Source organism: Nicrophorus vespilloides, unplaced genomic scaffold (assembly GCF_001412225.1).
Source record: "Nicrophorus vespilloides isolate i.1.1-1 unplaced genomic scaffold, Nicve_v1.0, whole genome shotgun sequence".
In the NCBI taxonomy this organism is placed as follows: Eukaryota; Metazoa; Arthropoda; class Insecta; order Coleoptera; family Silphidae; genus Nicrophorus; species Nicrophorus vespilloides.
The window spans coordinates 122072-143686 of NW_017097246.1; the positions used below are offsets into that span (position 1 = coordinate 122072).

Below are 21615 nucleotides of genomic sequence, written 5' to 3' on the forward strand. Positions count from 1 at the left end.
TGTCTCCTGTTACCTGCCGAGAGTCGATGCAGGTGCATGCATTCATTCAGGTTATTGAAATATGTAGGGGGCCCACCCATTCCGCCGGCACAGCGAAAGTGTACACGCACATTTTTAGGTTTTCGCACCACGAAAATTGCAGTGGAAATATGCAAACAGATTTCCGCGTCCAGAAATCATTAAATAAATTCGATCTGAAAATGCCAAACTTAGAAAGTTCTCTCACTGTTTGATGGAAAAATTACTGAATTTGTTTGATTTCGATAAATATTGCTCGCAATGTGAAAAAAGAATAAACTGTTGAAACTTTCTTCGGCGCGTTTTTGAGCTGTGCAATGAACATGAAGAAGCAAAAGAAGAAGACCAAAAAGAGGAGGAAGCAGAGTAGAAGAGGTTGCTAATATTGGAATGGCGAGTATAAAAGGATTGAGGTCAGTGGTCCATCCTGGTCTATAAGAGATTCTTGTCGATATGTCACCAGCATACCAATTAAGTAACACGTCTGTATATGCACCTCATTGCGAATCTTCATTTTCAGCAAAAAAAAAAGAATAATAAAGAAGACGAATAAATACAACATGGATGAGAGTTCCAATAATTTGCAAATGACAATTCCAAATTTATGTTCAAGTTTACGTATTTGTAATTTGACTATTTGGAATTATTTCTTTGATTTAGTTTCATAATTATAAAAAACATACAAATATTCAAAATACGATAGTCTTAATTTGGATTTTTAATTATTTCTTAAAATTTTGACTCATAATTGAGGATCAATCAAGCAACTTTTGCAGATTCAAGTGGCTATAATTAATGATACTTTTATTAATTACTTCGCGTATTCACATTACCCATAAATGCTAATTTAGTAATTTCTAAATTACTGCATTTAAAACAATTGAACTACAAAATATAGAAAAAAAATTCATATGAAAAGTTACGATATTTTATTGCGAAAACCATATGAATAATAAACGGTTCGAATAAATTAAAGGAAATAATTTATTTATATATGAATGAATAATGCATTCAGGATTCAATTTCAATGAATGCATTTCATTTTGATATTGCAATATATTCACTAAAACATCTAAAATGCAATAAAAACTTAATAATATATGCCAATGTCATAATCAAATTATTAATTATTTATAGAAACATCTAGTATGTCAAATGGGAGTTCAAAAAATTTACATACAATTAGATATTCTTTCTGAATTGACGAAAGCTTAATTTGAAAGTTTCCCAATTTGAATCTGTTTACCTTTCATATATAAATTTTTTGTACCGCAGTAGAAACAGAGTTTTAAGTTGCTTTTACAATTAGTTATAGATTTGCCCAAGGATATAAATGTATTAAAAGAGGGAGATGGAGAGGTGAACTGGATAATGAATTGGTTGGTGCATTGTTACATCACTGGCGCTCTTCTATACGAATATATATATATTTTTTTTTTCTTCACTTTGAATAAATTAATTATTAAGTAAATTACTAATTATCTCAACGTGTGGGATTTCAAAGTGAACTTTCGAGAAAAGAACTCGTTCCATGTATATGTATATACACACATGTTATATTCTTTTGGTATCGAAGAAGGCAATCGAACTTTCAGAGAATGTATTGTGATCATAATTTTTTTCATTCATTCTTTCGGAATTTTCTAAGTGAAATGAGTTTTTTTGTTGGTTTTTTCTTTCTTCTTCTTCTTCCGTATATGTTTCGTTGATAAATTTGAAAGTTCATGCGTTTTCGGTTGTCGCCCGGTCCGAAATTTCACTCCACTTCTAATTGATCCCATTACGTAAACATGGAACTAGAGAGGATCAACAATAAAGAGGCAACGAAATTGCGTAACGAGTGTGCGTGTAATTGCCAATTTCTCATGGAGCTCATTTCTTTTATGGCTCGAGTCCGGACGAACGAACAAACGGCAGACGTTCTAAAAAAAAAGAAGAAATATTGTGCAATTTCTCTGAAGCTCACTTTTATGCAACAACGTACTTAATGGACGGCCTTCTTTCTTGGAGACGCTCACTCTAAATATTTCGCGTCGTCCGATCAATTCGATTTTGAAATGTTACCATCTTTAGTATGGAAGATTCATTCCCATTCCTTGTGCACACACACAGATAATCTTCGAACGACTAATCTGTTATTCGCCATTGGGAAATCTTGTAAACGATTTTTGAGTAACATATGGGAATATCAATAAATTTGTTGATTCAGAATCCATAATAGTCATCAAATTTCGAAATTTATGACCATGAATTTTACAAAACGCATTAATCAGCTTCATTTTCGGTATAAAATTTGATAAATAATTAAATTTTGCGTAATTTATTTTTATTTCTTTTGCATTATACGCTTCATATTGCATTTGTCATCTTAAGTCATTCATTTCTTGTATTATATGTTTAATTCTACCTATTCTCAACATTCCCCATGTGCATTATCCATATATATTATTATCATTGTTCGTAATTTTCTGTAAAAACTGTAATTTCTGAAGGCTGAAAGCCCATACCGGTCTCCACAACATGTAAAAAAGAAATATTTTAATTGAATTGAAATTGAATCTCTTGCATTTTAAGAAATTATATTTTACCATTCAAAAAGTTTTGCAAACTTAAAACTACATAAAATTTATTTGAAAAGTTGAAGATTTATTTAAAAGCAAACGGACCATCTTCAAATTCAATTCAAAAGCTATCCACAAACCATAGAAATTAATCTTCCATAAATCACTTCAACCATTTAGATAATTTATGAAAAAATAAGCAAACTTTCAGGCTTCAGTGTGGTATCGATTCATAAATAATTATTGTACAACATCATTAAAACATTCACTTAAATAACGTCTATTCAAGTTAATGTTATAATTCGTATCTAAAATAAATTTAACAATCACCTGCAAATGTCGAATGACGTCAACACACAAGAAGATACACAGCTTATGCAATAAAAAAAAGCATTCACTTAAAATGCATAGAGTAATAAAGTTTAACAAGAAATTAAACTGCGACTATTTCACAATTCGAAGTAATATAGTGTTTGTCATAATTGAATCGGATCTTCATATAACTGTGCAAGAGTTTGCAGAGAATTTAAAGCATCACACACAATAACTGAAAACCACTTAATTGTTTTGGACTCGTTATGAATCTCGACGTTCGCATGACTTGAAAAAGATTGACTTAAAAGAATGAGTCAATATTTATAATATGCATCTCAAACGCAATGAAATCGTCAATTGTCAAGAAAAATTCATCATCGACAATAACATCAATCAAAAATGATAATGATCCGAGATCATACTATCAATTTGGTGGAGTTATTTTCCATCCTAGGAACCAAACGATCAATTTAGATCGTTCATCTTTGGTAACTCGTGAAAAATTGTTGGTAAGTGATATTGCATCCCGTATAAGTATAACTCAGACCTTATACCATGAGATTACCATTTATTTCGAAGTTTGCAAAACTCTTTGAATGGTAAAACTTTCACTAAGTATGATGACGTGATATCGCATTTGGTTCAGTTCAGTTTTGCTGAAAGAGACCAGCAGTTTTATGAGCTCAGAAACATGAAGTAGTCAGAAAGATGACAAAGCTTCATCGAATAAAATGGGTTAAAGTTTATTGTTTGTATACAAAAAAAAGAGTTTTAAAAAAATAAAAAATAAATCTTTATTAGTCACCAATTGTAACCAAAGGGCTATCGACCTAAGTCTTTCTACCGAAAAAAGTTTTATTTTACACTAAATAAAGAAAATCGTTCTGAGTAAACAGTAACTTTGAATAATGACGATAATGTGGTAAAGTTATCAAATAAAAAAACTGGACGATGAACTTATGTAAATGACGATAAGTCACCGACTACATAGGAATTCTTCTAAATTACATAAATGGAAACACCACTAAATGATGCGTCACCAAAATTTGAGACATTCCAACTAACAACTTCCTAGAAAATCTTCAACTATACTTATACGAATTACTTCTTTACTGATATCTAGATGATTTTCAAACTTCTTCAAAACTGTGTCAAATAATAGAGTTTCTTGTTATTTGACAATTCGCGATAAATAAAAAATGATTCAGCTAAAGTTGAAACTGTTATTGCTCAATTTATGCATGTGAACATGTTCTCTCTGACAAACGCATATTTTTATAACATTGGGAACTAATAAATAACTACCGGAAACTAACATAATAAGAAAAAATCACACAGAGTTTAGATATTGCTTGATTAAGTATCGTATGCAAATATTAACCTTTCGAACGGAAGAAGAAACGCCCGATGATCTGTATCATTCGTTGGTGTAGTGAATGTGTGTAATAATAACAACACCTAAAATATGATACCGATTTTTCGGAAGCCAATTTCGTATAAAAAGAATTTATTGTGAGAATTTCGACCAACGGCAGAAAATTCCATGAGAAAGTGAAATCTTCTTTTGTAAAAGCAAATATATACTACAATATTTAATTAATGTTTAATAGTTGTATTTATTAATTAAATTAATGATTCTAACCTTTTTTTAGAACTTTAAAATTATTGATTGCCAATGATTTAAATTCCAGTGTTACAAAATATTGTTTCCATTTAAGTCAGTTACTAAATCTTATGTGTACTTCCTGTGTAAATGAACCGTTTATTTAGTTTTATAAGAATACGCATAATACCGGTAGTAAACACAACCTAGAAACCGAAATCTCGATTTTCATCGGAAATCACGTAATGATCACACAACAGAACCCACGTAACGATTTGTTTTTGGTGTATATTTTAAGGTCAAGATTCAGATTTAACGGCGCTTTTGTTTATACACATGTGTCGATATTCATAATTTCAAATTTGTTAATAATTGAATATCTACCTTTATTGAAACTCTGCGTTTTTTGGAATTATGAATTATTCTGTAATTTTTGCTTTAAATTTACTTTAAATATATATTTTTATAGTAATATCCTAATTATAAGTAAATAATGTACATATTTGATTACAAAATGATACATTTTTTTAATTAGTTTCGTAGAAGAAAATAAGGTTTTACAAGGATTAAGACATGTTTGTAAACAAATGCTTTCTCACAGGAATTCTTGAAATATTTTCGTTATATGTTTTTGAACAAACAAGAAAAAAAAGCACGAGGAAATTATTTTATGGCTATGTGGAAAAGAAACTTGATTGAAATGAAAGTCTACTAAATACGTGTATTCATTTGAAGAATAATTATTGTACTTCCTATTTATTTAAATATAATTTGCGAAAAATAAATAGATTACGATAATAATAGCAGAGCGTAAGCACGTGTCCTACCTTACGTAATTAAACGTGTTCAAAAGGCAGTGAGAAATGGAAAGTGTTTGCAAATAATAATAAAACAAAAAGCGCGCACGAACCGTCACCAAATTGGGAGCAACTTTTCTAAATTAAATTTCACTTGCATTCGTTAATAACAAACGATGACACGTACTTATTTCATGTAATAAAACTAAATTAATATCTCTTTCCAATTTACTATATAATATATATTTAAAATAGAAAAGAATATTGGAGTTATGAAACATATAAATATATGTTGAAGAAAAAAACGTCGGATCCCTTTTTTTTTGAAACGTGCTAAGTTAATTAGATGTCCAGTTCTTGTTTAATCTTCCACCTAGTGCGGAGTGAAGAATACCTGAGCTCATACTCAAACTTTCTCCTATCAATTAAAATTGTTGAAAATTAAAAGTAAACACTAGGGAATAAATTAAATAACTTTTTGTTTTCTTATAGTTATTTACTCATGTCCTAAATACTTCCTACGGGCATTTCGATCTAATTAGATTTGCATTTTCATTTAATAAAAAAGACACTTCCCCAATCGACTGTGTAATTATTCTGTTGGAATGTAGGAAGTTCATTTTAAACTAAGGAACAAAAGATATGAGAGAAAACAAAACTGCTCACAAATCTTATGAATAGTAATCGAAAAAACGAAAGTCACTATTTGACAGATCATAATTACAAAAATTAATTGAAATACAAGCATTCGTTTTTTTTTTTATTTTCATAAAATCTTATTACAATTAGAAATATAATACACTAAATACGTTATGTTCTTTTCGTAATTATGTTTATAAATTTGAAAATATCGGACAATTTCTACTTGTCTCGGTGCTGTTTTTCCTGGCGAATAAAACAATTAAATTGTTTTTTTTTTTCGTTTCTTTGGAAAGTGACGGCTTGTGCGTGTTAGGGAAAAATCGAAGAACCTTGGTGATCCAAAACTGTTTAGCTTCGTACAAACACATAACGCGGTTAACAACATCCCATTGTTACGCAGTGGAATAAAAAATTAAAAAAAAAAAGAAGTTAATTTGGTTATAAAACTGTCTGTTACCGAAATTGTATGTTGATGTATTTAATTGTTATATGGAAAGCGGAATTTCGCGTACCGAAAAGACAATTCGCCATTGATTAATTAAAGCACGCACCAAATTAGAAATTTCTTTGAAGACGACGAGACCGTGGCATGAACACTTTTGGTTTCCGTTCTCGAAATGTTGCATTTTATTATTTATCTTCAAAGAATTATTCGTAATATCAGCACATTCGTGTCTTTCCTTCAATTTTTTCTTCTCTCTCTCTATGTTTTTTTTTTTAAATGAAGTAGAAAGTGGATATCGAATCTGGGTCTAGGACGCCGCTCACAATTCCCATCGACTCATCTGCAAGAATATTTATTCCACAGATAGACGTACATCTTGCGCGCATTCTTGTTAAATACGATGAAGAAGACGAAAATCATGAATCCTTGAATCGATGATGTTATTAAGAAGAGGTAAATTAGGAAATCGCTCTCAAAGATTTGCGCCGCAAAACCGAAGACCCACGTGATTCCCAGCATGAAGAACATCAGCAGAACGAGCCTCAATCGTAGTATCAAAACTTCGTCTTCCACGCTGGAATTTATCTTCGGTTTGCAGAAAAGCTCAAAGATGATCCTTGAAAAGATTAAAATGTTAACGGTGACTATGATACCTATGGGTAAAAGAACACCATAAATTAAGCCGTTGCCCGTTGGGTAGCAAAGACCAACTCTCCCATCAACGTAAGTATCAGAGAAGAATCCAAATAGAATCATCACGGGGAACGCTGGAATTCCGTAGCTCACGAAACAAGCCTTGATTAGAACCCACCGAGAGTTTCCGACAAACACTTGAATGTATCGTTTGTACTGAAGTAAACCTATAACCAACATCCAGCAAAACTGCGACAAAACTGTGTAGTGCAATAAAACTCCAGTTAATATACAAATCCAACTTTCTGCTCCCAACACTTTTTCAGACACGTACAGTAACACAATCTGTACCAAAGAAACAATTCCATAATGAATCAATATCTTATTACCTATATTCTCCCTCCAAGTCTTAAACACTGCACCGGTCAAAAAGATTCCCAGAATCCCGAACAAAGACAGTCCAATCTCAATAGAACTTATTACGCTTAGAATGTCACTGTCTTCGATAAAGTCTTCATCGATCACCAATAAACCGAAATGTGTCACGTGAGAATACTCGCATATCTGTAGCACTCCCAAATATTTAGGTCTAGATTCCAATTTCCAATTACCTCTTTTAGCAAAACCGTAGTTCCAAAATCCGCAAGAATGTCGGTACGTGCCCAGCCCATCGGCGGGTTTAAAAATTAAATAAATCTGTTCGATGTTGTCACTCAAAATAACTCCAAAATTATTCGCAATATTCCTCCTCTTATTTTCGTTAAACAACGTGTCCTTCAAAAACAAACTCACAGTTGCCCTGGCCTTAACATTCGGAATATAGATAGCTGCAGATAGTTGTGGTATCTTCGCGAAGCTCATGAAATCCATATCCTCTTCGATTTCAATAATTTCGTTGTTATCCTTAAAAATGAATCCATGCAAGCCAGTGAATATTTTTACAAACAAATTGGATTCCTTAATTTCTAGATCTTCGTATGGTTTACCTTCCCTCTCAAGAATAAGATCAAAACTGTATAAAATTTGATCGGTTGCATTGTAATTCCTTTGAGACTCTTCGCTAATTTCTGTTCTAGTGTTAATTACGTTGCTTATAACTGTTGTTATACTACTTAAATTGGTAGATTCGTAGACGAATTTATCTATGATCGAAGATACTAAGAACAAATCGATGGGTTTAAATGATTCCGCATTTTCAGTGACTGTTATCAATTTAGAGACGATATCGGTTATAGAAATGTTCGAGTTCAGTAGATCATTTAATTTCTCCGTGTAATTGGATGAAGGAGATGTTAAACAATTTTCTATTTTTTCAAAAGAAGCTCCATTTATATTATCTTCTTTGCAGAGTCTTTTAACTATCTCTCTATTTGTACTCAAGCACGGGATATCCGATGAAGCGTAACTAGTGACATACGTCGTTGGCCATTTGTATGTAACATTATTGAATGTGGTATCAGAATTTACGCAGAAATAGAAACTTCTCAGTCTTCCCAAAACTATACTCTTTGGTATGGTATTGATTAATAGCTCTTCAATTTCTAATAAGCTTGATAATGAGGCTATTCTATTAGGTCCACAAACGTGAACCAAATATGTAACTGTTCTGGAATGGAAATCAATCGATAAAGTTTTGGCCCATTTCAACTTTACGATAATACTGCGAGAATAATTATTATTGATAAAATCTTCAAGTTTTTTAATGTGTGTATCGTAAGCTACTGCTGATGTTGTTGGATCCTCCTTGGCTATATTAAAAGTTATTTCGATTGGATATACTTCCTCGACCATTGCCAAATATTTTTTTGAAACAATTTTTTCAAAGTTATGTACTGCAAAACCTTCACACCAATAGAAACCAGATTCCTCTATTGGGATTTCGCCCGTATCATTTGGATCTGTCAGTTTGTATATTTGCTTACGCAAATGATCTGGCGAAGAATCCGTGAAGCAAAACAAATATATGCCCTTTTCAGTTTTTGCGAAATGCTTACCATTTTTAACGTGTATTTTCAACGTATCATCATTATAAGTAAAATCAATTGTGGGTTTCGTATACATGTACTTTTCAGCGCAAATATTTTGGTATTTTAATTTTTGGATTGCAATTCTCCATCCAAGTTTGTCTTGGACAACTTGTCCATCTTTGATGAATATCTCTGATTCCGAGTATCCCCATCCAGTATAAGCTGGAAAGCGTTTGCTTGTAGCCCAAAGCAATTTATCTCTTTCATAAACCAAGTCTAATTTACATCCATTCTGGCATTTCTTTCTTAATATTCCTTCTTGGTAAAATTCCTTCAGCTCGGCGAAATTGCAGAACTCAGTACTTAAACAATAACAATCAGAATTTGTAGTATTGTAATCAGCGTTAAAGCAATTTTTTCCATTCAACGTGCAAAAGTTTGGTTGAAAATTATGAGATTGTTCGTAAATGCAAACTTTATCGTTTAATGAATCGCACGGTACAACCTCATATTTAGAGTTCGCATAAACTGCGCAGTTGCTCAACAGAAGATTATTTTCATCATAATCCATACTTTGGTTGAATGGTTCACCATAATCCGACGAAAATTCTTCTATTAGCATTTCACCGTAACCGTAATCCAGGTTTCTTTTAATCGGCGCCCAAATATTTTCATTCAAAAACAAATGCTTGTATATCCCAAAATTAATAGAATAATGGTAAGGACAAAAAGCATCTTCACTTTTAATTCTATTTAAAAGTAGCAAACATTTTCCTTTGAAATTATCCATGCTTTTGGGACAATAATTTTCCAATTGGACATTCGCGCAATTAACCTTTGTTATAAAATTACCGTTTTTACATAGTCGATATTGATAAACTCCATCATCACCCAGACAATGCGGTATTGCTAAGTACTTTGAGTTAGGAATAGAAATGTTCCATGTGATTTCCACTCCTCCCACATTTTGGACTTCATTGCAACCCTGAAGATGCAAAGAATAAAAAAAACATGTCAAATATATAAACTATTTCTATTTACTATTAACTTTTGCGGGTTCCAGATCAGATCTTGAAGGACGATGGTTTGGTCCTTCTTCTTGCAGTTCAGGACGTCTCTTCGTATCAAATGCGTTTGGTTGTTGCTCTGCAGAATTGTGAGTGCGAGCAGGAATATGGTGAGCAACATTTCGTTTAACACGAAACGAAGAGTAATTCATCGAAATAACATGAATTTATAGGGAACTGATAATGGAGAGCAAATATTTTTCTAATCATAATTGAACATATTGGGTCACGTACTTATCAGCGCCAATAAACACAATTATTTGTAGATACACTCTGATAATATAATATAACATATGATTGTTCGTGTGATGAGAACATGAATGAAAAGAAAAAAACAAGAAGTGTTAATGTAATTAAAAATATGCTTTGATTATGCGATGCACTCAGGGATGTAGCGCGTAAATTAGTTTAATTGTCAGACGATTAAAATTTAATTTACCGGTGTTAAATAACTATCGAACGATGTTGCTTATATGTCAATTATGTAATTATTCTCGACGAAAGTCTTAATTAATTTTAACAAACAATTCGTAGAAAACAAACGCTTCGCTGAATGCATTTATGTATTCTATTCTTCCACTAATCATCAACAACAAAGTCTATCAACTACATTTAAAATTTGAATATTTGTATATTTTTTTGAAAAAAAAAATATTTTCATTAACTTCAATTAGGTATACGTACCATTTATTATTGATCAAATAAAAATTTCAATTATTTAGTAAATAGTTTAGATAAAATTCATGAAATCTCTGAGTTGTGATTTAAATATTTTGTTTAGAAACAAATAATATCGCAATAATGTTTAGATAAAAGAATTTTTTGGTAAATGGTGACGAAAAGTAATAAATAAATTTTGAATCGTTCCCAAAGCAGGAAGAAAGAAAAAATGTACGCGGTTTAAGATGATTGCGGCGTTGTGGTGAAAGTGTAAGTTCTTTCGGTCGAAGAGAAAGCCTACTTGTAGGCACCCATCGGATGTATTCTCGGCAAATATCGACAATGGTTCACAATTTTACATACAATTAACGCAGAACCGAATCAAGTGACACAGAAAGATCGAGAGCCGGATGGATAAAAGTTAAACAAGGAGATGAAGAGCGTAACATGACTGCGAATGCTTGTGCAAGATTTTTTTCTTTTTTTTTTATAATCCATCCTCCTCTGCTTCAGACGTAAATTGCTTTGATCACGAAACGTTTCTTGTATGAGAAAATCATTTAAAATTCATCATCATTACCAACCGCGCTTCCATTATTTATTGTTTACCAATTGCTTTACGTTCCACATTACTATATAAACAAACATGTTAAACTCTTTATGAAACTTGTTGTTTCATGAATTCATTTGAATAAGTGAAAATCACTGTGACATACCATAATCTTTTGGTAATTGAATACATTGAATTGAATACATTGTTATAATATAAACTACAGTCGTTTGCATACATATTCGTTCGATTCAAATATATAAAATTTATACAATTAATTTAATTATATAAACTAGAGTTACTTGACTTGATGTAATCATGAACACTTCATGTCTTTAAAGAACTAGTTTCGTTCCAAAGGGTTGTTCGTAAGTCGGGGAATTTTAAAAATTGCAAAATATACTTATCTTACCACACTTTACCATGGTTTTTACTTTTATATATGTAAAATTCGGTATTACTAACTGCATAAATTTGAAAAAAATAGATTAAAATAAACAAAATACTTACTTACAAATACTTTTCAATGTAAACATCACAATTATTTAATTAAAAACGACGAAAGAAACAAATGCAATAAAACAGATAGTACATCTTCCAAAAATATTATTTTTTATTAAAGAAATAATCAATTTTCGATTGGACAGTTAATTTTTTTTATCACTATCTCCTTGTAACAAGTTAGAGATTTTAGAATTTTTTGGAAGTCGTTTTTCTACAATTAATTTATCTTCTTTTTAATGCAAATTATTAAGCTACGACTTCGAATATTTCAAATATAAAATGTTGTTTATTTGTTATTCATTCGATAGAAATTTAACAAAACAGAAAGGATTCTCATTGAACAATTCTCTCACGTAAGAAAGTGTATCAAAACATTTCCTGAATTTCAATGTGCAACTTTTGTATAATAAAAAATTCGCATAATTATTTGTACCTTATAACTCAATTCTTGTTAATTTAATTATAAAATCTTCAAACTATTCCAACTAGCGATAAAAAATATTGTGTTGCTTTGTAAAGTATAAGCTAAGTAATGTGTTGTTAGTTTTTGTTGTTTTTAATTTGTAACGTCGTATTTGTTCGTAAAATATTGGTATCGAATGTGTATGAAAGTTGTAGATTATCGATTTTGTTATATTTGTATAGCAATTGATAACATATCAAAGCTTAACATATTTGAGTTAAAAAATATTGTAATTACACAGCCGTGTGTATTTGGTTGCATATACAAAAAAAAATTGTATGATAGAGATGTTTTAACAATTTGCCAAAAAGTTTTGTTAATTGTAATTTACTGATTAACATGTCTGGTCTACAATACAAAAAGTTTTTTTTAATTTATCGTCTAATATTCATATTAATCAAATTTGAATACAAGATTAATAAGAAAATAAGTGCTCCAAATGCATGGGCTAACATACGACAAACCGATGCACTTCGCCACTTCCCCCACCGATGTATGGCATGCAACTCGGAGGATCATGCTGCATGGTCTTCCAAATGTCCGAAGAGGCCAACAAAACCCATACCTGGTATACCTAACATCAAAGTAGGGCCACTTAATAAAAGACAACAGGACAACAGAATTCACAGGTCAATAACAATACATGACCACATAGTTAACACCTATATTATCAAATTAAACTCGCCAAAGAATGTATAAAATCGCGCAGAGTTGCTGCAGCGCTTGAGATTTATAGACAACTTTAATGTTGAAACGCGTCTGCTTTTCGAGACATCATTCGAGACAATTTTATCATTCTTCAGCCGAATGCTTCAGAATATATTATTATTTGAAGATTTACTTTTATTTGGGTTAATTTATAATTTCATCTTTTTTATATTTACATATATGTACGTCTTACTTTTTTTCAGAATGCATTTTTTTATATGATTTATTGAGACAATTTATGTTTTTTGTGTCTCTGGGCGGAAAGACTAATAAATATTATTATTATATAAGAAAATAAATTTTGATTTTGATAAAAAGTCTACACAAAATATTAAGAAATATAGACTTCGTAAATGAATTAATTTAAAAATTAAATTATTTGAAAGAAAACCTAAATAAAATCAGAAATATCAAGTAGTAATAAATAAAAAGAAGATGGAAATGAAAGTATGTGCACCGCGTGAAAACTCATGTTTCTTAAAATTATTTCCTTGTAATTCCATTTTGTTTTCCACTCCAAATGGATGCCAATTGGTTACTAAGTATGGCGAAGCAATGTAATCCGCGACTCATTTTTTCTTTTCCATATCGGAAAATGTCACGTTGCGAAAGGCGGTGAAGAGCTTTCGCATGTAATGGGATTAAATGCTTTCGGTATTGTCTACACGTCGTCGTAATTAGACGGAAAATTCGCCACCTCGGACACAATGAATGCAAGCATATTCTTGCTTTCACCTAAAGACAGGAGCGACCATCGTCGATACGCATAACCGACACAACTTCCTTAAATAATTAACAGCGTAATGTCAATGTCTTGTGAATTGCATTTTAATGTTCATAAGATTTTTTATTTTGCATGACAAATTACATTTTGTACTTCTTTTCCGCTGTTTAATATATACAGCAATAAACTTGTTGCCATAAGTTTCTCTTTTTTCCAAACTGTAATCATTTGTTGATAGTTTTTTTTTTTAATTCACATATTTCTTAGAGTGACTAGACCATCAACAATAATGTCCTTCGACATTTATGTTTAATGTAATAACTAAATTATCTTTTACATAATAGCAGTTGAATTTCTCACTCTTTGATAATATACAATTAATAATAAAAATAATTTATTGTATACATTCACATACAAACATACGTACAAAGGCCTATGACTGCAGTCTTTTCGCACACATACAATTATGTATTGCCTTATTGCAGTAAACAGAATTAATTAATTAATTGCTCAAATGTTTGACAATTTTCATATTTCTTGGTACAATGTTCTTGTATACTATATATGTTATGTATTAAAATTAATAGTTTTAGATCTTATATTTTGATGATTATTCTTTTGAAATTATAAAAATTTAGAGAAAGAAAAAAAATCATAAAGCAGTTATTTAAATTCATATTTATTTTGATGAGATTAGTGTTGAACCTCACGTAATCAACATTATCTGTTGATGAAAGGAATATTAAGGAACTTTGACATTTCAAGAAACGACTTTTGTTTGGAATTAAAGTAACTTCTCGCACATTCTATTTCCAAACTTGTCTTAAGATCAAAACGTTCTTGTGTAAAGCTATAATTATACACCTTTCAATAGTAGTAAAATATTTGTTGAAACAAATGACATACTTCCTGTATAAGACTAGGCTTTTGTGCAGTGTCGTCCATTGATTTTGAAGTCTCGGGCATAAATTGTGAAAAGAATTTCAAATTTATATAAAAAAATATTGATGAATTCTGTTTTAGATACTGTTTGGAAGCCCCGGTTAAACGACCTTAGAGACACTACTGCTTTTGGCGCAAAGCCGTTATTGTATAATAAAAATAACCGTTGTACCCGAATGAACTTCTTGATGATGGTAATACGTCGTTGTTATATTTTTTTTCGCAATAAAAAGAATAAATTAAATAACGAGTGTGCAGCAGTGTAATAAATATCATGAAGGCCGCAGGAACTGGAGCAATTATTTCAAAATGTTTCATTAGTGTGGATGCCGAAGACGCCTCTTGGATGATGATGATGATGGTGAGAGATCAGCGAGCCACCGATGGTCGATTGCGAAACCATCCGTGGGATCAGAGGCAGAAGCCTCAGCTGCGCCACTCGAACGACTGCCAAAGAGATCATTTCACTTTTATTGCTAAACGCTTTTTGCCACTTCGCCTCCAAACAATTTCTCAATTTTCCAACGTGAATAGGTCATCTCCGTTGTGCGCTCCGCGGTACATTCTAATAAAATAATAATAAATATTATATCTCTTCCATGCTAATCATATCAGAAAACGTTGCGAAACACTAAATTAATACTTCCTCACTTCTTGCCGTTATGCAAGATATTTGCCAGTAACTGTCATTTTGCCGCATCTATGTAATATTCAAAATAAATTGAAGATGTTTTTATGACAGTTATTTTTTTACACGGACTTACACGGAATACATCAAATTCAGTGGATCTTCGAATTTGCTTGAACCGAACAAAATAAAAATAAGGATAATTTTGAAAGTCAAGATCGAACTCAATTTATTCTATTTCCTATAGAAAAAAAATTGAATTCGAAAGGCAAACAAATAGATTTTATTCGATATTCGAAGTTCCATCTGTAGGAATAAATAAAATACTTAATAGAGTTGTGATTATTAAATCAATAGATGTTTGTTTGGTTGCCATAGTTTTTTTGAATGGAACTTCAACCCTTATAAGACAAGCACAACAGTGTCATTTGTGCAGAGTGCGGTCTTATGTTTACATATTTTTTATCATAAACAGAGAATGTTCGGTGGTAATGCCGAAGTTCCAAAATTCCCAACCCATGGCAGACAGCGTCCTCCGCTGCTGCAGAGGGACCTATGGATGCCGCACACCAGCGACGGCACTTACGCTCATGTAATTATCGGCTAGAAGACAATCTCGTTTATAATTAATTTGTTGTGTAATTGAATGTTGCATTGACACAATTTCTCTTTGTTGTCGTTTTTTTCTTTACAGAGAGCCAGAAATCCGAACACGGATTACGCGGCGAAAATGCTGTTAAACCGGCTGCGTGAGCATGAGGATCACAAGAATTCCATCGGCTCGGCAGACAAATTGAACTACGTGGAAATGAGCAACATCCAAGCGCAGGAGAGGGCAGAGAAAAATCGTTTCAAGAACCACATCAAGGAGCGACTCAATCAGAAGCTGGAACACTACGAAGCAAACGTCGAACGAAGACGAGAAGCGTAATTGATTTAGCATGTTTTCGAAGAGAATCCAACATGAATTTGATCAGATTGCGAGTCCTTTTAGGTGATGAGGAGCGAGAGCTAATAAGGGAGACGGTGGATTTGTCCCAAAAGGCAGAAGATACAAAGTTAGAGGAAATGAAGACACGCTGCGACATGTTGAGGCAGGCCAACGAGAAGGAGAGATTGGAAATCGTTAAGAAGAAGCGCATTCAGCAATACGCGTATGTTCCATTCTATATGTATATAAATATTGCTTTTATTAATCAACGCTCATAAATATATTAGCAATCGCTGCATGGAACTTCGTCCTGTCATGATACGAAAGCATTTAGTGGAGTCCAAGCTCGGACAACTTCAGCAGATGAAAGATAACGAGGTCCGTAGGGAAACCGAAAGGGAATTGGACAGGATGTGGCAGGATGTACAGAGAAGAGAAGATTTAGCAAGAGTAACTAAATTGCTGTAATTACCATGAGATGCGTATAATTAATATCGTTTCAGTTAGAGAAAGAAACTCAAGATGCTTTAATGAAACACGAACGCGACAGAAAAGATCAAGAAATTTTGCAAATGCAAATTGAAGGAAAAGTAAGTGCTATTACGATATAAATACATCATTGACAATCAAATAATTCTAAAAAAAAACGCATGTAAGAAATTTTAAAAGTTAATACAAATAATTGAAATGTTAACAATCAGAGATTGCTGGAATTGGAGCGGAAAGCTGTAGAGCAATCAGATCGCGAAGAAATGCTGCGACAGGCGGAACGTTTGAAGCGACAAGAGGACGAAGGTAAATTGATCTAATATTGATGAATTAATGAAAATAATTATATTTGTTTGCAGACAATAAGCAGCGTCTGTTGAAACGGCAGAAGGAGTCAAATGATTTAAAAAAACAACTACAGAGTAAAAAGCAGTTTGAAGCGCTTAGAAAACAGGAAGAACAAGCGCTGGAAGATGCATTTAAAGCTTTGGCCGATATCGAATTTGCAAAAGAAAAACAAAAGGCTGCCACTTCCTCTCTAGTAGCAAAATTGGAAACTAGAGCTTACAGACAGCACCTAATGGAACTGGCTAAACAACAAAAAGACGATGAAAAGAAGTTCGATGAAATGGTTATAGAATATCAGAAGAGCGTGAACGCCGTCGAAGATAAAAAACAGTGTAAACTCATTCAAGCTAAAAGGAAACTGGCTGAAGTAAAATCTCCAACTATCCGATATCAATTATTATAGTTTTAATTGCAGGAGGTGCTGAAAGGTCGATTCGAGCAATTGACGTGGAAGCGAAAGGAAGCCGAAAAAGAGTTGGAATTCAAAAAGAAAGAGAATGAAGCAATACGACAAGCAATGGATGTCAATAAGAAATTAGATGTTGAAGCAGCGAGACTGGCCAAGAGAGCAGCCCAGGAGTACAGACAGGATCTGCAGAAACAAATTGAATATAATAACTTGCTTAGAGTAAAAAAGGTAAATAATTGAGGAGTCCTTTAAATAAATAGTTTTTCATTTACAGAAGAGAGAAATGGAAGATATGAAGAAGAAGTTGCAGCAAGGTATGGAAGAGGAAAACAAATATTTAACGATGGTGGATAGTTTCATAAATGGTACGGAATACAGTGACCAACTTTCTAAGCATCCATTCAGGAGAGTCCTGGAACGTTATGACTGCTACTGCAAGACAGATGGTCCCAAATGAATTGCATGTTTAATAAACTTCTTTTGCGTGTCCTTTCAAATTGATTTTTTTTTCCTTTTTATTCCACTTAAAAAGCTCGCAACTGTTAAAGTTCCGCGCACGCGGTCATCACTCCAGTACGCCACTTGGTGAAAAATCGAAACAGTTCACGGTCCGGCATGGATCTGAGGGACACCAAAGTTCTTGTTGCCTGTTTGTTCGGCGTCGTGCGGTTCTTCTTCGGCGTTTTACCTATTAAAATCTACAAATTGTTAAAACTCAAAGATGAAGAGGATGGCAACACAGAAACATTCGTCAACGAGAGACGACACAAGCAAATCCATTGGGGTTTGGCGCTCTTTCAAGCTTTCGGAGGCGGTGTTATTTTCGCCACGTGCTTCCTGCACATGATACCCGAAGTGTACGAATCGACGATAGAGCTGAAAAAGTTCGGACTTATAAATTCGCAATATCCTTTCTCGCAGCTCATAGTTTCGCTTGGTTTTTTCCTAATTTATTTCATCGAAGAACTTGGGCAATACTTTATCTCCAGGTTACCCGAAGAACCTTGCGAGAGCAAGAATAACCAGGTAGCACCTGAAGTTACTGTAGTTGAAGATTTGGCCATCGAAAAGGAGTTAGATATTACCTTGGAAAAAAGTAAGGAGTTTGAGCAAGTTGAGGAACTGGACAAATTGATAGATTCAAAGGCTATGACCCAGCAACAGATAATTAGAGGAATTCTTATCGTTTTGGCCTTATCTTTACACGCATTCTTCGAAGGTTTGGCCATCGGACTGCAAACTTCGATTTCAAACATATGGTATTTATTTCTGGCAATATCGATTCATTCCGCAACGATACTGTTCTGCATTGGACTCGAGCTATTATTAGCGAATACTAAAATTAGGACAATCATCGTCCACGTATCGATTCTTTCCATCACGAGCCCTTTAGGAGTTTTCTTTGGACTGTTGATTACTTTAAACGCCGACATGAACACAAAAGCCAAGACTATATGGGTCATGTTGATTGAGGGATTATCCGCTGGAACTATACTTTACATTACATTTTTCGAAGTACTCAACAGGGAAAAAGAGCGCAGAGTTTACAGGATGAGTAGAGCCTGTTTCATCATCTTGGGATTCGGCCTTATGGCCTGTCTTGAATGCTGGGAAATGAATGTCTAACAAGTCTGTGATGTTATAATAGAAAATTAATAAAGCATACTTAGTAATTTTTTAATTTTTTATTTCATTTCAATTATTAATCAATTTTGTGATACTTACACACGCAACATAATTTAACAAAATATGCAGCTGCTATAGGATCCTCAATAATAGCTCTGAAATATAAATATTTTATAAAGGAAACAAAACTATATCGATTTGTATACTATATAATGCGATTACTGTATTGATTGTACGTATAGATATAAGCAATCAATTATTGTTCTAATTAACATATTAGTTTGTTTCTATTTGTAATTCATTAGGGTTTTCTTGAAAATATTATATAATTTTATATAATAAATTCGGATGTTAGTTTTCAGATGGCACTAGTATCTGTGATGTTATATAAAATCGATAGGAACGTTGCTAATTTCGCCGTTCATTCCTACAAGATGTTGCTGAAGGTGAGAACACAAAACAGATCCCAAAACATATCTATTAAAACCTGTGTGTTTCGAAATCTCTGTTCAAAGCTTGCGATTTTACTTTTGGTGGTGGACGGACTAAAAACTGCAGATGGTCGCGTTATAACCAGACGCAGTTTCGCCGATCAATCCGTGAAAGGTTACCTAACCGAGGTTGAACCCAATAGGGCACGTTGCTTCGTTCTAATACGTTTGTTTGTAGAGAACATGCTGGTGGAATGAGGTGTGCAAGGAAGAGTTTCAGAATCTGTTCCGCTGCAAATGTCCGGCTTGGTCATTCTGCAGAGCTCCAGGTCGTTACTACAACGCTTACTGTTCGATGACCGCAACCGGTTACATTTGGTCGCAGCCCGGACTTGAGGAAATATAGCAAAGAAGAGGTCGCCGAGAGTCCAACAAACACCTCGACGACCACAGAAACGAACCATAAACATAAATAATAAGACTGTTTCTGGCACTTTTATCTTATCACCGTAAAAAGAACCGCAAATATATAGAATACTAAACATATATATATAAATATACATTTATTAGATAGGGAAATTTAAATGTGTTCTTAAGCTTATATTCTGTGCAAATCAAAATTGCAAATGTGATAAACACTTGTGAATAAATCAAACTTTACTGAACCTTGATTGATTTAATTATTTTTGCGAACCGGAAGTGTGACCTTGCGCGAATTTATTACTAATATAGAATGCTCCCCAGAGCGCGCGCATGCACTCTTCAAACTTGGGTTTGTATAACATAATAATATCGATTTGAAACAGTCAGTTGTAACAATGGCGGCCTCCGTCGTCGTCGTCGCTGCTACTCTGCTCTTCAGTGCCGGATTTCTTACGGCCCTACCATCGGGAATAACCCAGACTGAGCTGTTGGATGAAGTGAATCAGCTGCTCTCGCTGACCAACAACAGATTGCAGAAGCAGGTCAACTAGAAGTTTACATATTCAAAATTAATCCACCTGATATTAACAACAATCAAATTTGATACCCATATACACTTTTTCCAGAGATGTATCATAGGCAACCAGATGTTCAAAAACTTTCTTTTGCAGGAGTCTTCGATTGAAGATCAGGAAACCTACAAACCAGACACCCCGGTTGCAGTGAAGAATTGGCCGAAAGATAAGTTGAATTTGGGCCAGATTTCTGGTGTCGCTGTCAATTCGGATTTGCAGCCGGTTCTGTTCCACAGGGCGGATAGAATTTGGGATCAATAGTGAGTGCTATTTACACACAAAACATTATCACCTATTTAGCATATATAATGATTCATTTTATTATTTACCGAGAAAAATGCTTATCGTCACGCGTAATTTCCATCTATTAAACACATATAAGATATGTTTTAACATATGGTTTTCTAGATTGTTATCCAAAGTATGTGTAATCAACTATAACAGGTATTAACATTTAGTTATCAACTATATGTTTTAAATTTTGTTATACCTAAAATCAAGCGAATACTTGACCATATGGTCTATCCTAATGGTGCCCAAATTAAGATTCATAAAAAATACAATAAATATAACAACCTTGCACCTACATGGAAATGTTAAAATTAAACTAACATAACATTAAAGCAATCCTGGGTAATGACCATAAAAAAGAAAAGATTAATTCCGAGAATAGATAATTTTTATATTCAAAATATATTAGCAAAATATTAATTAAATAATATATTTTTGAAGTACAGAAATTTATAAATGTAATTAATAATTAAACATAACTATTTAAAAATGAAACTAAACATGTCAATTAAATAAAATCTTACACATTTATGATAGTATTTCTGATGAACTGAACAGTAAATAAAACATTCATTAAATATTGAGATGTAACTATGTAACATAGGGCTTGAACTCAGGATCTTAATATTAAGAGTAGTTTTATTTTAGATTTAGATTTTTTTGTATCCATATAAACAGTATGTAATAGTTTTAATGAGATTTGGCTTTATGATCACATGTTTATTTGATGGGATGCTTTAAAGAAAGATATTTTCTGAATTAGACCTACTGAAGAGTGCATATTGTTTGATGTACGGCCTTGGCTATTCTATCGACTGAGATAGCCTCAAGTTCATAATTTTTCTGTTGACAAAAGTTATGTCGC

General features: G+C 32.7%; 5 protein-coding genes across 5 annotated transcripts; 4 read left to right on the forward strand and 1 right to left on the reverse strand.

Annotated features, from left to right (window-relative positions):
* Nucleotides 1-6717: 6717 nt before the first annotated feature.
* LOC108559513 (G-protein coupled receptor 126-like) lies at nt 6718-10169 on the reverse strand. The gene is made up of 2 exons (XM_017916816.1): nt 10023-10169; nt 6718-8520 (listed from the first exon to the last, which is right to left on the reverse strand). Exons 1-2 carry the CDS (start codon nt 10167-10169, stop codon nt 6718-6720), a joined length of 1950 nt encoding a protein of 649 aa, XP_017772305.1.
* Nucleotides 10170-15610: 5441 nt separating this feature from the next.
* Nucleotides 15611-17936, forward strand: LOC108559518 (cilia- and flagella-associated protein 53-like). The gene is made up of 9 exons (XM_017916821.1): nt 15611-15819; nt 15922-16154; nt 16205-16381; nt 16446-16608; nt 16662-16748; nt 16860-16953; nt 17007-17362; nt 17411-17623; nt 17679-17936. The coding sequence occupies exons 1-9, from the start codon at nt 15706-15708 to the stop codon at nt 17859-17861; spliced, it is 1620 nt and encodes a 539-aa protein (XP_017772310.1). The 5' UTR covers nt 15611-15705; the 3' UTR covers nt 17862-17936.
* A 15-nt stretch (nt 17937-17951) lies between these two features.
* LOC108559515 (zinc transporter ZIP3-like) lies at nt 17952-19030 on the forward strand. The gene has a single exon (XM_017916817.1). It carries the CDS (start codon nt 18020-18022, stop codon nt 19028-19030), a length of 1011 nt encoding a protein of 336 aa, XP_017772306.1. The 5' UTR covers nt 17952-18019.
* Nucleotides 19031-19395: 365 nt separating this feature from the next.
* Nucleotides 19396-20126, forward strand: LOC108559519. The gene is made up of 3 exons (XM_017916822.1): nt 19396-19476; nt 19546-19650; nt 19700-20126. Exons 1-3 carry the CDS (start codon nt 19411-19413, stop codon nt 19865-19867), a joined length of 339 nt encoding a protein of 112 aa, XP_017772311.1. The 5' UTR covers nt 19396-19410; the 3' UTR covers nt 19868-20126.
* A 119-nt stretch (nt 20127-20245) lies between these two features.
* Nucleotides 20246-20743, forward strand: LOC108559520 (peptidyl-glycine alpha-amidating monooxygenase B-like). Its single transcript, XM_017916823.1, has 2 exons — nt 20246-20426; nt 20556-20743. The coding sequence occupies exons 1-2, from the start codon at nt 20280-20282 to the stop codon at nt 20718-20720; spliced, it is 312 nt and encodes a 103-aa protein (XP_017772312.1). The 5' UTR covers nt 20246-20279; the 3' UTR covers nt 20721-20743.
* The last annotated feature ends 872 nt before the right edge of the window (nt 20744-21615 follow it).